This window comes from Melozone crissalis, unplaced genomic scaffold (assembly GCF_028551555.1).
Source record: "Melozone crissalis strain CALT ecotype California unplaced genomic scaffold, PUWL_Pcris_2 ptg000018l_1, whole genome shotgun sequence".
Classification (NCBI taxonomy): domain Eukaryota; kingdom Metazoa; phylum Chordata; class Aves; order Passeriformes; family Passerellidae; genus Melozone; species Melozone crissalis.
Genome location: NW_026535796.1, coordinates 29,430,990 through 29,447,243, shown reverse-complemented (window position 1 = coordinate 29,447,243; position 16,254 = coordinate 29,430,990). Strand labels below are relative to the sequence as shown.

Genomic DNA, 16,254 nt, shown 5'->3' with positions numbered 1-16,254 from the left:
TGAAATGATAGGCCCTAATAGCTACAGGCTGGGTAGCAGGGGAAATATAATTGTGTCACAGAAAAAGAAATAATTTGGCTGTTTCCCTTTTTCACTTATCAGACTGTAGATTCAACTGTCACAAACGCTGTGCTCCGAAAGTGCCAAATAACTGCCTGGGGGAAGTTGCCATAAATGGAGGTAAGTTGCATTGACAATTGTTCCTGTCATTGTTTAAACCATCAGTTAAACAAAAGAAATGTAAAACTGTGATGTGTACAAACACACATTTTTTCCATTGCTTGGGAGTGGCCTTTCCTCTGCAATATTTCTGTTGTATGTTGAAGATGAAGTGTGGGAGGAATGCTGTGAGTAGCTCATACACCATCCTTTAGGAGGGTTTCTTCCAAATAGGGAGCACTGGCAGACAGGCTAAGCTCTGCCACAGAGGTGGTGTCAGCAGCAAAATGGCCCCGTGATAACACTGGTAAATGCAGAATGCCAGAGGAAAGCCAAGCATGTGAGAAGTTGGCGCTCACCTGTCAGCTAGAAGCACAACATTTTCTTTTATTGTGAGGTGAGAAAAAAGTGGTTATGGATGATCTTCCTGAGAAGGAAGAACATTCCTAGAAGAACTAGGAATGCCCTTCAGAAAAAAAATCTACCATTCTCTGGTGGCATAAAACTAATCATACCAGTTGCCACAAATCAGGTCTTGACTGTCTGCTAATTTTCCCATGCATGTGCTGCTGGTGTTTGAGTTAAGTATAAGGGTGTATGGATAGGCTTGACAGACAGTACTGGAGAAAAAGGAGTGGCTGTAGATGAGGTTTTCATTGCCTTGAAAATGTCACTTTCCTGTGTGATAAGGGAATGAGAAGTGTGGTGAAGTGCTCACTTTCTAATGTATATTACTGTAATGTCAGCCTAAACTGCTTCTGAGGTTAACTATTACCTTATGATGCCTTCTTTTTCCTTTAAATCCGTGGTCTACTTTATTGAAGACATATCAAGAAATTCCAAAATTAGGAACATTAACTAATATTTTTCACCATATTTCTCATAGTAGGGTTACTGTATTACTGTGAAGTTTTTATGTTTAATAGGAAAATTCCTACAGGTACTAAGTATTCCACTTGAGATGTGACAAAGTGCATGATTTTCTGGAAAGTAGATGATGTCTTCCTATTGAATGTCCTTTCTGGTGCACCTCTCATTGGACTCTTGGAGTCACTTTTTTTTTTTTTTAGTCTTGCACCATTTATACCTCACTTAACCATCAACCATCCCACAACACAACTATTTCTTCAGGAGTGCAAGTAATGTTGCTAATGGAAATTTGTGGTTTGGTTTTCAAATCTAAAATATACACTATGAAATGTTAATTCCATTGATAGGAGTGTAAAGTTTGCCCTGAGATTTGCAGTCAGAGAAAGTAACTAAATCTGCTCATAAATGATAAACATTTTTCCACATAGATGCAGTTTTAGAGAGGAGCGATTGATCTAAAGTGCTGTGAAAATACAGGAAGGAACATAAATTTTGTTTCTGCACAATGGAACTAAATGAACAAAATTTACATTTGTTTCTGAATTACTCCTCCAAATTCCCCCTTTCCATCTGAGGCAGGTGTATTTCATCCCTACAACACACCCCCTCTGCCCTCTCCCCACCTTTGCTTCACAAGCAGCACACTACTTTTGTTTGAACTTTCCTCCTGACACGTGAATCTGATGCTGAGCTGATGGGAAGTGATAGTTTGTCTCAGGACAGCCTGTGCAGAGTCACTTGGGCTGAGAACACATATTCTGGGCTTATTCCAAGTATATTCCTTGAAGATTGCAATCTTAAAATTTATAGAACTTGGCTTTTATACACCAAATAATATTCTTAGTATGGTATACATAGAATCTTCATAGAACTCTGAATTGTGTCCTGAATGATTGATAGAGGGTCCCTGTGATTAGCAAAGGCAATTTTATCTTGTATCCCATTAGTATTTCCTCAGTAATTGGGTTCACATTATTTTCAAACTTAATAAACAAAATACAGTATCTGTCATTTTGTCCATCTGCTGTGTGATGCATCTTCCCTAAAATAGTAAGTGAAAGAAGAGTTGAGTAATGAAATTTCAAGTGTGGTCTCTTTAGTAAATGCATTATGTACAAAATGTAAGGAGTCATTTTTAACTGATTGTAGGTTTATTAAAAATAAGTATTTTAAAAGTGTTGTAGGAATGACAGAGAGAGAGCTTTGCACTGTGGAGTATCATTTATGACTGAATGACTGGTTCTGCTAGAGATGAAGTATGTGTCTCTTAATCACACATCAGTAGTTTATATCCAAATATCTTAAGACTACTGTACATGAAAACAAACTTTTCTGATGTGCCCTTCTAATTTCAGTGAAATGCCATCAATTCCCATCATTTTTCTGTCAGACAATTCAATGTGCTTCTTCCTGTGTTACATTGCCTACACTGGCTGTCAAGAACCTTCCTCCACACAATTAGGCAAAAGTTGCTAGGAGAAACTATTTGATGTGTTCCATGTGATTTTAACCTAAATTCAAATTTCTGAAACATTGCAACATCCCAGAGAAAGTAATGCTGTCTTTACCTTCTGACTGGACTAATGATTTTATATTCCAAATAAATCCATTCATAAGCAACAATGCAACAAAAAATTGTTTCTTACTCTGATCTTGCTTGGGCATATTTAATTTGGAAACAGGAAAGTTAAATATAATTTAAATGTAAGATGGATGGTGCTATTAATGCTATGTCATAGTCAAATCAGCTAAACCCTAATACTTTAGTTTTGGTGCTTGTTTAGTATTTCTTTTCTAATGGCAGGGAACAGTGTTTCAGTGATATTGATGATTGTGCTGTTTTGTGCAGGCTTCACAGAAAACACTGTTTCTGTGCAAAGGAATATACGGTTCACGTGATAAGTAATTGTCTACCTATATTGTCTAGATGCAGGCAATAGACTTGCAAAGAGACCTTGAGTTTTTTGGAAGCTTAAAATGTGCCAGGATGTCATAGTTGGAGTATCACATGTTTTTAGATAATAACTTGAGAAATGGTATTCCAGACCTTCTTAGTCCTGGGGCTGAGTCTGATGTGGTCATGGAAGAAGGGAGTGATGACAATGACAGTGAAAGAAACAGTGGCTTTATAGATGACATGGAAGAATCTATGGCTCATGATTCAGAGATGTCAATGACAGGATGCCATAGTGACAATGGAGAAATGCAGGATGCTGATCTGGATCACGATGAATCTAACAGGATGATCAGGTGAGCTGGGCAGTGAGTGTTCCTTCCATCTTCCTTTGTATTTATTCGTGCAAATCATGTCTAGGGCTCAAGGGAGAATGTACACAGTCACTGTTCTCACTCATTTAGAATGGCAAATGCTGGTGAAATGTAGTGAGACTGCTTCACTGATTATATGCATTTGTAATTTAAGTGAAGCTTTATTGTCAAGTTGAAGTAGCATTTGAAAACTTATGCAAAAGTAGTTCTTACAGGTCTGTTCTCATATGAAAATGATGTGAAACTATTTGTACATAATTACTAGTAAAATATTTATTTATTGTTTACTTAATTTCCAAGGCATTCTTTCCCTGGTTTAACAGTGCAGTACCTTGAAATTTAGATAAACAAACAAAAAGTATAAATGGCTATGGTATAATTGGATCTAGATTTTTGTATTTTTAGATGCCTTTATTAAAAAGGAAAGTTTGACAAACTTAAAGTAGTAATTTGAAGCAACTTAAAAAATAGATTAGTGCTTTGAAATGACTGTTCAGGAAAGAAAACAGGAACTGAGTTGTGCAATGTACCTCAGAAGTGAATTAAGAAGAAACATTGACTTATTGGAACTGTCCAAATAGTATGGAAAAAATAGGGATTATTCCTTATAATTAATGAGGAACCTAAATTAGGAACATAAATGAGGAAATTTAGGGAACCTAAAATGAATTAAGGAAATTTCAACTGTAATTTCCTTGATGCAAATGATCTATAACTTATAAAAAATTTTTCTTTAACATGTCTGACTTGCAATTTCCTCTTTTATTTTGCTTGTTGGGAGTCTCTCTCAGTAATATGTTCTTATTTCTTATTTTTGTTTCCTTATTTCTGTGTTGCTGTCATACACCTGTAGCACTAATAGAAGGCAATCCATTTCAACAATATGCAGTTTTACTTCATGCAGCAGTAAACTACTTCCATATTTATCTGCATAGATAGGTATGATATATGTATGATGTATAGACACCTTGTAGCATTGGAATATGAGCCTGTGCTTAGATCACTAAATCATTGTTACAGAACATCGTAAAGTTCCAAGTTTTATGAAGCAGACAGCATTGCAAGTTTTCAAAATTAAAATACCCAATTGTGCTAATAAAGCATTTATGACTAAGGTCCATGTTTTACTTATGTAAGAGAGATTCCTCCAGTAATACCTCTCTGCACTTATTTCTAAGGGTAGTTTCTGTATCCATGGATATTTTTTAAGCGATCTATATAAGACAAATAAAAAATAAACCTCTTGTCAGCACAGACAAGAATAGCTGAATAGAAACTGCAGATGGTTAAATCATTTTTAGGCAGAAAAGAGATATTAAGTATATGTTATATACCTAATTAAACTTTCAGACAGTGCTTTCTGTATTTTGATGGGAAACTACCAATTCATAAAGCTTATTTCCAGGATGCATTACAGCGAAGCAGGGCCACCTGCAGACATCTACAGTCACAACAACTTTGGGAACTTAGCATATTATTCTTTTCCTAACCACTATCAGCTCTTTTTTGTTGGCGTTGTTGCACCAATAGCTTTGCTAGCAGGGCATAATACAGAAGCAGCGCTGTGCTCTGTTTTCACAATGCAGCATCACTGTGTAAATTTCTGCCAGAAACAGCCAAGTATTCATGTCTAGGACTGAGCAGATTGAGTCCATATTCCATTACACAGAATCTGCTTTAGGAGTTGCTAACTCTAACAGCAAGGATGATGGGCTAGGTTGCCTCTGGTTACTACCAGATTTTATCTGCTGGTGCTATCAGGCATGCTGTCACATTCCCATGGCTTCCCAGCTTGCTGTTTGTGTGTTGGCTGAATGGTAGAAAGTTGCAGTGTGCACACCCTACCAGGCAGTAAGGTTTCACCTTAAGTCTTTGGCCGTAGAGTAGCTTAAATCTCTTTCTCTGAGAGGTTCCAGCAGATTCGTTGCTGTGCCTGGCCAGGGTGTGTGCAGCTGGGCAGCTGACATGTTTTCTGCTCTGTAAGGTGGCATCACTCCATTGTGTGTTTGAGCCCAGGCAAGATCACAGGACAGTAATCTGATGGACAGTGTCTGTGTAGGTTGTGAGAGATTCAAGATCAAGTACTGCTCTGAATCATGCACAGCACAAGCTTGATCAGTGCTCCCACAGCCTAGCTAAGGCCCTAGTCATTTGCCCATTTTCTTAGCTCATCTTTAGAAATATTTTGGAATACTGTATGTAAGCCTTCAGAAGGTCTCTGATGTTCCCTTGGTGTAGCATTACAGCCTTTTTTCTTTGTAATATCAAGATAATTTGAATGACAAAACAAAATAGTGTACAAGCCAGGTTGGCTAACAATGATAAAAATAAATGTGGATGTTTTCTATGTGTGTGTATACGTGTATTCTGATTTTAAAGGTTTTTTTTCTTTCTGTCCAAAGTTATCTTCTTTTTAAAAGCCTTTAATGATTTATTCTTAAGCCCTTCAACCAGCAACAATATTCCATTAATGAGAGTGGTACAGTCTGTGAAGCACACAAAAAGGAGAAGTAGCACAGTAATGAAGGAGGGTTGGATGGTTCACTATACAAGCAAGGACACACTGGTAAGAAATGTTACAGAAGACCTGTCTTCCAGTAAATGTTATGCTGTAGTATGGAATCAAATTCTAACAATACTCAGACAATTTACAGTCACTCATGTAAGGCATTTTTTGCAATTTTTATGATTCCCAAAGTCCCAATACGTACCATAACTGGGACTGGCACTGCTTGTAAGAACAGGAGACAGTTAAAACATGCAAAAACCATCTAAATAAATCCGTTGCATTATCATAGGCAGCCAAATGTAAAATCATTCTTAAGGAAGTGAAACCTAATGTTAAGGGGTTCTGTAAAGTAGCTTTACTTTCCAGTTGCACTTTCTCTGATACCTTACTTCCAGTTGAATTGAGACTTTTGTAAAGTAGGTTTAGTGTAGAAAAAGCCTATTTTCATTCTAACCTGCTAAAAAATGAATAAAGGCTTCAGTATGTGACCTTCAAAATTGAACTGGGGTGTTAGAAGGGATACAAGAAGAAATTTCAGTTGCATTAGTATCATGCATATCAGCAAATTGTGCTGAATGTAATGCAGACAACAGAACGACATTTTAAATTTTTAAAACTTGTATAATTTTAACACAGCTATTCCTGAAATAGCAGAGCATAAGAAGAGGTCTATAAATTCTAAATTCAATTAGGAAGTTTTCATTAAAATCTTGTAATAGTAATTGGGTCTTTTATCGTTCACAGGACATCTCTTCAAACTAAGGAAACATTTTGGCAGTGGTGCTTTTGCAAAATGAACATTTCATTAATTTACTTGTTTTTCACTGCAGAGAAAGCGACACTACTGGAGGCTGGACAGCAAATGCATTACACTTTTTCAAAATGATACTGGAAGCAAATATTACAAAGTAAGAAATATTTTTCAACCTCTTTTCATACCAGCAAAATATAAGGACTAAATTGCTAAATTGATGCTTACTAAAAGTACAATAATAGTGTAACTTCTATCTAGGTTTTGGTTCTTTGGTTTTTTTTTATTATTTAAGCTGTGTACGTGTGTTTTGCTTTTCGAAAACAAGTCTGATCAGAAAGGTATCAGCTCACAAGGACCTATGTGAGTGTTGTGGAAATGAAAAGTTTTTGTTTGAGAAGTCAACAAGGTTTTATTTTCTAAAGGAGTTTTCTTAATATATGGATGGCCCTGCTCTTTCTCTGAAGGTACCTCTCTACTGTCTTTGATAAGTTCAGTTAAATAATTAAAGTTCTATTTAGTCTTGGAAAGAAACATTTAGTATTTTACCATCAACAGTTGTGTGTGTCACAGAGTTTCAGGTTACAAGAGGCTTTTTGTTTGTACAAGAAGCATGTGGCAAAAAGCAGCAACTGATACCATAAACTAATCAAGTAAAGCTCATGCTGAAGTTCTTTATGTTGATAATCTTTGCACAGAAAGTAAAATATTTTTTTCATTTTAGGAAATCCCATTGTCTGAAATTTTGTCTCTGGATCCTGCAAAAACTTTCACTTTGCTGCCTCAAGGAGCCAATCCTCATTGTTTTGAAATAAGCACAGCAAATATAGTCTATTATGTTGGAGAAAACGTAGACAACCTCTCAAGCGTTCCGCTGAATAACAGCGTTATCAGCAGCGGTGTGGGCGTCGATGTGGCGCGAATGTGGGAGATGGCCATACAGCATGCCCTGATGCCTGTCATCCCCAAAGGGGCATCCTCTGGGTCAGGAGCCAGCCTGCACAGTAAGTCTGCTCATTTCCTCCCTTTCTCATAAGGAGAACCACCTCTCGAATGGCATGGCTCAGTCCTCTGCACACCTTGAAAGGATGTATTGCGCAGCTGGTAAAGGCTGTTCTGTCATGGGTTGTCACTTGTCTTCCGTATTTTAAACACCACGGTTTCTCATCCATGTGTTTTCAGTAGGACATCTGTATTGATATACAAGATATAGATATTTTAGTAAGCAAATAGTTACGGAATTAGCAAGACTTCTAATTCAAGTTTATGTTGTTGGTGTGAGGAATAGCCTCCGAGGGATGAAATTTTCTGAGCTCCACTTCAGAGCTGATAGATTTTTTTTTCTCATCCTGACTGTAATAAATGTTTCTAGCTGTCTGCAGAAGCAGCTCTTCAGTCTTTAGGTCACTGCAGCACAGATGATATGCTCCCTTTCATCATATTTGGCTGTACAGCTGCCTCAAACATTGTCCCAGGCTGAGATGGAAAGAGCTCAAGTGTGAAGAAAGCTATTCTAGGCACAAGGCATGTGTGTTATCCAGGACCAAAAGAATTGAATATATCTTAGTTTCCAATTTACATACCTTAGTGTAATTCTCTAGCAATGGTGACACTTTATGTAAACCAAATATGAGACCTGTTTAAATTTGTCTTGGGTACTGATAATAAAGTAGCACAGAGGAAACAATTCCTCACCACTAGCTGTGTGTTGCTGTGGCTGCTCTGTACTTCTGTTCAGCCTAGTGAGTGTAAAGAGAATTTGGATATGTCTACATAATTTGGATTAGACCTTTTGTTGCAATATGCACCCACTTTAGCACTTGACATCTGGATGCTATTAATGCAGCACAAATGCTAATGAGACCACAAGCCCTTCAGGAACCAAGTAATACAACAGGCTGTGGCATTGCTTCTCCAGGCACAAAAGCTCACACATCAGATTAGATCAGCAATGTCCTTTGCTTTCTCAAATGGGATCTTGTAAAAATAGTGTCAAATTCTGGATGCCATTTCTGTCAGACTAGTTGCTTAGTGCCCCTGGTTTGAATCCACTATAGCTAAACAAATCACCAAAAATGCTGTACTGGGCATGACAGCTGTCTTATCTCCCTCTTGGGAAGTTTGAAAAATTTCTTTACAAGTTAGTAGCTATCTTTGGGTTATATGTGCAAAAATTAAGGTTGTTTGAGACCTTTAGAGCAATTTCTTGTGGACAATGAGAATGATAGCAACCTTCTTTCTTTTGCTCAAACTCTAAGACTTGTCCTTGTCCATGCTTTTTTTCATGTAAACACAGCAGTACATATATTTGAAGACAAATTGGCAATGATTAAAAGCCTCTCCATAACTGAAACATTCTATGCCAAAAGCACTCCTCCCAAGGAAAGGGAATAGGCCGTGTTACTCATGTTACTTACAACAACTAGGATTAGTGCTGATGGGAAGTAGCAAGTGTCTTCAGTGTGTAGTATAGGCCTTATAGTAGGGGACACTGTTTTGAAATTTTTACTTAAACAAATGGAAATTCAGCATGAATGGGATTCTACACAGAAGTAGGAGACATAAGTGACCATGCTCCACAGAAGCATGCTTTCCTTCCCAAAGTATTGTCCTTGTGTAATGCAGTTAGCAGTAGGCATATGCTGAATTTTGCCTCAGTAAGTTTGCAGTTCAAATGCTTATGACATGCTTATAGCATCCTAAGCTCCACATTGACAGAAGTTGGATAGAAGTTGGATCTGGTGTTTCTTGTATTACAATGCAGGTACAAGGTTTTGTTTCCATTATGTCTGTTTTAATTTTTAAGTTTTAATAATGTCTGTTAAGCCAGTTGAAATGTGTATTACTTGTAACAGTATGCAGTTTAATTTGAATTTGTATTTGCCTTCATCTCAATATCATCAAATATGTTGTAGGTGACTAAATAAATCAAAATTATTATTAAATCCCTAAATTAAATCATTAAATAAAACCAGTTTAATTGCAGTTGTTACTTGGGTGCAATTCAAAGCCTCAAAATAAAATAGGAAAAAGCAATAAGAAGCTTATTATGAGGCTCCACTATTAAAAAACTTATTAATGGACTGTATGATTCTGGTTTTTTCCCCACACTGCAAAGCTGTTGTTAAATTCACGTGTTTGTGGGCTGGTATAATTTTATATTAGCTGGTAGACGAATGATCTGACCTAATTGGTCCAATTTCTAGAGCTGTCAGCAGATACTGATGTAATATGAATGTCATTTCCTATTACTACATGTTTGAACTAAAAGCACAGCAATCTAAAGTATACTTTGCTTTCTTCCCCAGGGGATATATCCATCAGTATTTCTGTGTCAAACTGCCAAGTCCAAGAAAATGTGGTGAGTGTTCTCTTGATGCTGGTGCTAGACATGCTACTATTAAGCTGGCAAAGTCATTGATCTGATTTTCAAGAGGAGTGTTAGGGGAGCTCCCATCAGCCATTTCTCATTTACTTTGAAGAAATTAACAAACAATTAGCTTTTTTAACTTTTGACAAAAACCATCTTCGCGGCACCTTTTCTCGAGATGCAAGAATTATGTGTGGGTAATTTCACAGGCTTTAACTGTGGGTCTGTGTAGGATGTTAATTACCAAATGGAAAAGCGAGGTGTAGAAATACTGGTTCATGGAATTTGTCAACTGAACTTTGTAAAACTGACCACAAAACTTGATAAATATACCATTTCCTGTCATAACTGAGAGATCAGATATTCTTTGTTGTACAAAGATGAAACTCTCTGTATGCAAAGGAAGAGTTGCATACAAATATCAAAACACAGAGAATTCTGGGTTTCTTTTACTCTAGGACAGTTAGACATAGGTCATGTAGTCAAGTTAAGCAGTCACACTGCTTGCTTTCTATCTCATGGCAGATGGAAAAAATAGATTCTCCCTGCAGCCAGCTAAAGCTTTGGGACAGCTCTGATAGTTGTCAGAAAAAGATTGCAAAAAGATTGCCTGCTAGGGATGTGTCCATTTGTTTCCTAAAAAGTAAGACAGCCTTTAATTATGAACTAGACCCTCTTTTACTCTGTTGTATATGCTGCTGGTTAATTATCAGGAAAATAAAGCTGAGCTGCAAGATTTGATGTTTGTTTGAGTCTCCCAAATGAATCTGCTAACAGCTTGTGCTTTAGCCTGTGTTACAGCACTGAGAAATAGTGAGACATGAGACTGCCTCTCTGGCACAAATGGAATATTTTACCCCTCTCAGTGAACCTGTTGAAGATTCATCAGCTTTTAGAGCAGTTACAGTTACTATGGCTTGTAAGAAAACACACCGGAAATTTTTGGCAGATGATATATTTTAAATGTACTGTACTAAAAGGATGCTACTTCCCACTAGAAAAAGCAAATGAAATGCAATTTTTCTTTCCGTATTCTTAGGGCTTAATATCTGTTGTTTGTATAAACAGGATATTAGCACTGTATACCAGATCTTCCCAGATGAAGTTTTGGGATCAGGACAGTTTGGAATTGTTTATGGAGGTAAGGCTTTGGTGTGTTGTACAATTGCGCTTAAGATAAAAATTTTCTTGAATGGGGAAAATACTTGGACTCTGAAATGTTTTGTTGCAGAAACTAACTGTCTGTTTTTCATTTAAGACATGTACATTCAACAGAATATATGTTTAGCTATACTGCAGAAATTGCATATATGTTTATATTTTATGTGTTTATATTTTGTGTTGATGAAGTAATTTTGTAGATTGACGTTTTCTGCCCAGTGGTGGGTCAATGTCTATAATAGCTTCATATTCTCTGTAAGTTCTAATAAAGCTGTTCTTTTTGAGAAATGTAATGCGTGAAAAAAACATTTTTCTCCCTCTGTGTTTTTTTACATATTCCAGTGAGGCATTTTTTTGTTTCTTCAGTAGCTTGTTAGAATTGTTTATCTTTTTATTTTCTTATTAATTTTTCCTCTCTTCTTTTCTCCTTTTTTTCTGCAGTTTTTTGGGGGATGTATTTAGTTACAGCTGTTGTTTGAGACAGTGTGAAGTGAGAACTAACAACAAATTTCTCACTGAGGTATCTCTGACTCTCTGATAAACCTGGGACAGGCACTAACATGCCTGAAGGCTATCACATATTTCATTTTTTGCTAGTGTGGAGCTACCAGTGAAGGACTAAGCCTACAACGAGCCAGTTGCACAGAATGCAGCTGCAGCTTACACATATATGAGAAAATTAACTTTCCATCTATACTGTTGAAATATAGAGCTAACTTTCTCATATGTTTGTTTCTTACATGTTTAAATGGCTTTGTCAGGTGATAGCAAGTTCTGTTGTCAAAGGGCAGAAAGAAGAGAAATGACAGAAAACTTTTAGTGTCTTATCTGCAAAACAGGTCTGAGGATTACTTGGTTATGGCCATTTGTACAACCCATGAAAAGGGAACGCTTTTCATAATTAATCATGTTAATTGATAGAGAGCTTTTCTTTTATTAATGCAGGAAAGCATCGCAAAACTGGAAGAGATGTTGCCATTAAAATAATTGATAAACTAAGATTTCCAACTAAACAGGAAAGTCAACTTCGTAATGAAGTTGCCATTTTACAGGTACTTTTCTGTTCTTTTTTACTGTATTAGGTCCATTATTTATTTCTGTAGATACCAGATGGTAATATAATGATTTTAATTTATAATCACTACTGCCTTTGCAAAAATATTAGTATTTTTGCTGTATATTTTCCATAAAAAGCCAAATGGGTCAGCAATGTCACACGAGGAGTTACAATATCTGCAGTTTTAAGCACCAGATGCAATAAGGAAAATGTATGTTAAACTAATTTGAAATTCATACATGCTCCTGTACTTCCCATAGGAATTTTGTCCCTGTGGCCTACAGGTTAGGCACACAGTTTAAATTACTGAATACTGAAACATTGTCCGGTTTTGGTGGCAGTGTGAAGTCTGAATATGCAATGATAAAAGCTACTGATCATATTGAGAAATCCAGTGCTGTATTTGTCTTTAATAGAATCTTCATCATCCTGGGGTTGTAAATCTGGAGTGTATGTTTGAGACACCAGAGAGAGTCTTTGTTGTTATGGAAAAACTCCATGGAGACATGCTGGAGATGATCTTGTCAAGTGAAAAGGGCAGATTGCCAGAGAGAATAACTAAGTTTTTAATTACTCAGGTAAGAAATTAATTATAGACCTGGAAGGACATTTGAGGTCAATTATTATCACTATCAACATTATGTTTCTTCTGTTTTCCTTTTGACATAATTTACCTGGCTGGTTGATGAAAATCTGAGTAAAACAGGGGTGATAAAACAGCTTTCTTTACATGACTTTATGTCACTATCTACATTATAGATAGCAACCCATTAAGAGGACTTAAAACTGGACACATATAGAGCTGTTGGCTGCTGGATGGAGGGGACATCAACCTACAGTTTCTCATATGATGGAAGAATTAAGCACAAGAAAGGAAAGCACTAAAAGCAAACCATTGGGGAACTACAAAAAGAAATTTGAGCCTCTTGAACTGCCTGATATCAAACCTCTGCAGTTCATACTATACACTGTTAAACCTATTTTCTGTGCTGAGATTGGATCTCAGTGCTACCTGTGTCTGAGTCTGGATTCCATTATTACTTCTGTTAACAATTTGGTATGGGATTGATTTGAGCTTCCTGTAATATTATCGTACTGTTTCTTTGGCTGCCCAAAATACTGGTTTAAATTTAGATACACACATTGGTAGTGAGCCACCTCACAGTCAGAGAAGCCCATGTTTCAGCAGTCAGGAAAAAGGAAAGTAGCAGGAGCAACTGTACTATGGTGTTTAATATTATAAATGCCTTATTTGTTGTAGAACTTAACAGGTTTCCTAGTTTCCAGGCTTTAATGGGCAAATCTGCCACTAGCTTTAGAATTTGATTTCTTCCGTTCACAGGTTCATTCAGCCTCCTCACTGTTCACTGCTCTAATGCAGTGGCAAATTCTGTCAGCCCCTGACCAAACAGAAGTTCAGTTAAAGCCACACAAAAAAGATGGATATGTCACACTATCACTATATTTATGTGTTTGTAACAGAACAGAAATACATACAACACTCTCCATTCTTTCTGCCATCAAAAACACTTCAGTTGGATCATATAATATTTCTGTGAAATGTTTTTGGTTTAATCTAGATATGAAAGGTCATTCTGCAAATGTTGATACATTTAAAGATTTCATGCACAAAAAAGCAAACAAGTACTTAGAACCCAGTTTTTAAAAAAAGTTTATACTGTAAGCTCTTGGAGAGGGAAAAATATTTGATGCAGTGAAACATCAAGAAAACTTGAGGCACAGCATTTTGGTTTTAAGTTTTTTGGGTTTTTTTTTCATTGTTGATATTCTTGTAAAAGGTACATTCTTGTTGAATTGTTTTTCTTCACACCTGTCCTTGCTTCTCTGGTCACTGATACTGTTCAAACAATATAAAACAACCATAATTTGATTTCTTTATTCACAGATCCTTGTTGCTTTAAGACATCTTCATTTCAAAAATATTGTTCACTGTGATCTCAAACCAGAAAATGTATTATTGGCATCAGCTGATCCTTTCCCACAGGCAAGTAGAAAATACCCTTTCTTAAGATAAATTGTTGTAACTAATAAGTATTTATGTAACCTGTCTGCACAGAATTTTTAGGTAAGAAAAAGTTGATCACTTATTCAAGCTACATCATAAAGAAGTTATGTTTGAAAATCCTTGATTCTTGTCATTTGTTTAACTAGATATAATTAAAATATTGAACTAGATTTTCAAGTGTGACATAGCTACTTGTGTGATCGTTTCTAATTTGCTCACCATTAAGCACAAATTACCTGGGTGGTTGATTTGCTCCAGAAAGAAAGTTATTTTTCTGAAAGTTCAAATAGGGCTCATGAAGAACAAGAGCTTCTTCTTTAATTCTATACGTTTAAATGCCATGTAGATCATGGATATTTAAATACACATTCTGACTGGTTTATATTTCTCATTAAAAGGTGTTTTTATCAGCTTCTGTTACCTTCAGTCTACAGAGTTCATCTATCACCCATTTTCAAAATGAGTACTATTGATAATTTTTAGATAATGTCAGTATCAATAATTGGAAGGGAAGGATCTGTACTGAGTTGTTTTAAGTGAGAATTTTCAAGCTGCCTAATCTGTTACTTTGTAGAACTCAGACAAGGAAGTTTGCAGAGAAGCAGAGTATGGCTAGATCCATAATAAAATAAAAGTGGAAGTTTAAGAACTAACTTTTGTTACTTGTTTTAAGAGAAAGCCATAGGTAAAACATTTTTTCTGTTTGCTGTGTTCTTATGCTATGAATGAAAAGTATTACTATTTATTACTACTTTTATCACAAACCTGAGCTGTTGAGCCTATCCACAACAGTGTTTTATTCATGGAATGAAGGAACAGAAGAGATACAATGGACTGGTATTCCAGTCTACTGTTTCAGTGGAATAAGAATATTCCTCTCAAAGAGGAGTTTAAAAAAAAGTACCCTTGAAGGAGCAGTAGAGATGCATCTTGCAACTAACTGATGATTCCCCAACTGTGTATTTGATAATAAAATTAATGTATGTCTTACTGTAGGATTTTTCATTAAACAGGTAAAACTTTGTGACTTTGGCTTTGCCCGAATCATTGGAGAGAAATCATTTAGGCGTTCAGTTGTGGGAACACCAGCCTACCTTGCTCCAGAGGTTCTGAGAAACAAAGGCTATAACAGATCTCTGGATATGTGGTCAGTGGGTGTCATCATTTATGTAAGCCTCAGTGGTACCTTTCCATTCAATGAAGATGAAGACATACATGACCAAATCCAGAATGCTGCTTTCATGTATCCACCTAATCCATGGAAGGAAATTTCCCTTGAAGGTAATACCTGTTTGTGATTGCTCTTATTTAAGTGCTCAAAAGAGTAAATGTATTTTGCTTTTATATTTTTTCCTTTTCATAATAGAATTTAAAAAAGAAAAAAACAATTCCAGTAATGTAATGTGTCTGTTATGTGCTATCAGCTGCTATAGGCATTTCCTACGGAGCACGTGTAGACTGCATATGGCATAATCTCCTAGCATGGGATCGCTCCAGGAGGTGTTGAAGGAGGCACATAACCACCTACAGATGAGATTGCTATAGAATCTGTGGGGAGCTTAAGCTGCTGTAATTGGTCTTGTGTATATTCATTTATGTGCCTCATCATTCAGCTCTATTGCATCTGCAGTCTGTTTCTTGTTCTACTTGTTCCAGTAATTGAGTTTGGTTTCAATTGGATGCTGCACTCTGATATCTTTGTGTGGGGAAGATAACAGTGAACAATTCCGTAGACGAGATTTCAGGAACAGTGTGAGAAAATGTCATACAAGAGACTTTATGCAGGGGGAAAAGGCTTGGAGATAACTGTGAGACCTTTGAAACTCAAGTTCTGGTCAATGACATCAAAGGCTTTTGATAAAAAACAAAAGAACAATGTGACTAATTCACTGGGAACATCTTTAAAGAAAGTAAATTAGTTCTATTAAAAATGTGTCCAAACACAACTAAGTAGGCCATTTAAAAAAACAGGCACTTCTGGTTTCACTAACATTTTCACGTAAGCAGCGTTTTCAGGCAATTTGATTTTTTTGGGGGATTTTTTTTTTTTTTTAGTCCAGAGTTCTACAGGATTGTAAGTCTT

At 36.3% G+C, this 16,254-nt stretch overlaps 1 protein-coding gene across 2 annotated transcripts in view; it reads left to right on the top strand.

Annotated features, from left to right (window-relative positions):
* The window catches only part of PRKD1 (protein kinase D1), a 116,121-nt gene that overhangs the window by 87,843 nt on the left and 12,024 nt on the right, over positions 1–16,254 (top strand). For both annotated transcript variants that reach the window (XM_054275349.1, XM_054275348.1), the window contains 11 exons: positions 103–180; positions 3,075–3,279; positions 5,740–5,863; positions 6,637–6,714; positions 7,282–7,561; positions 9,866–9,918; positions 10,996–11,068; positions 12,034–12,140; positions 12,562–12,723; positions 14,052–14,150; positions 15,185–15,452. In XM_054275349.1, the coding sequence (XP_054131324.1) occupies positions 103–180; positions 3,075–3,279; positions 5,740–5,863; positions 6,637–6,714; positions 7,282–7,561; positions 9,866–9,918; positions 10,996–11,068; positions 12,034–12,140; positions 12,562–12,723; positions 14,052–14,150; positions 15,185–15,452 (1,527 nt within the window). The remainder of the gene's footprint in view (positions 1–102; positions 181–3,074; positions 3,280–5,739; positions 5,864–6,636; positions 6,715–7,281; positions 7,562–9,865; positions 9,919–10,995; positions 11,069–12,033; positions 12,141–12,561; positions 12,724–14,051; positions 14,151–15,184; positions 15,453–16,254) is intronic.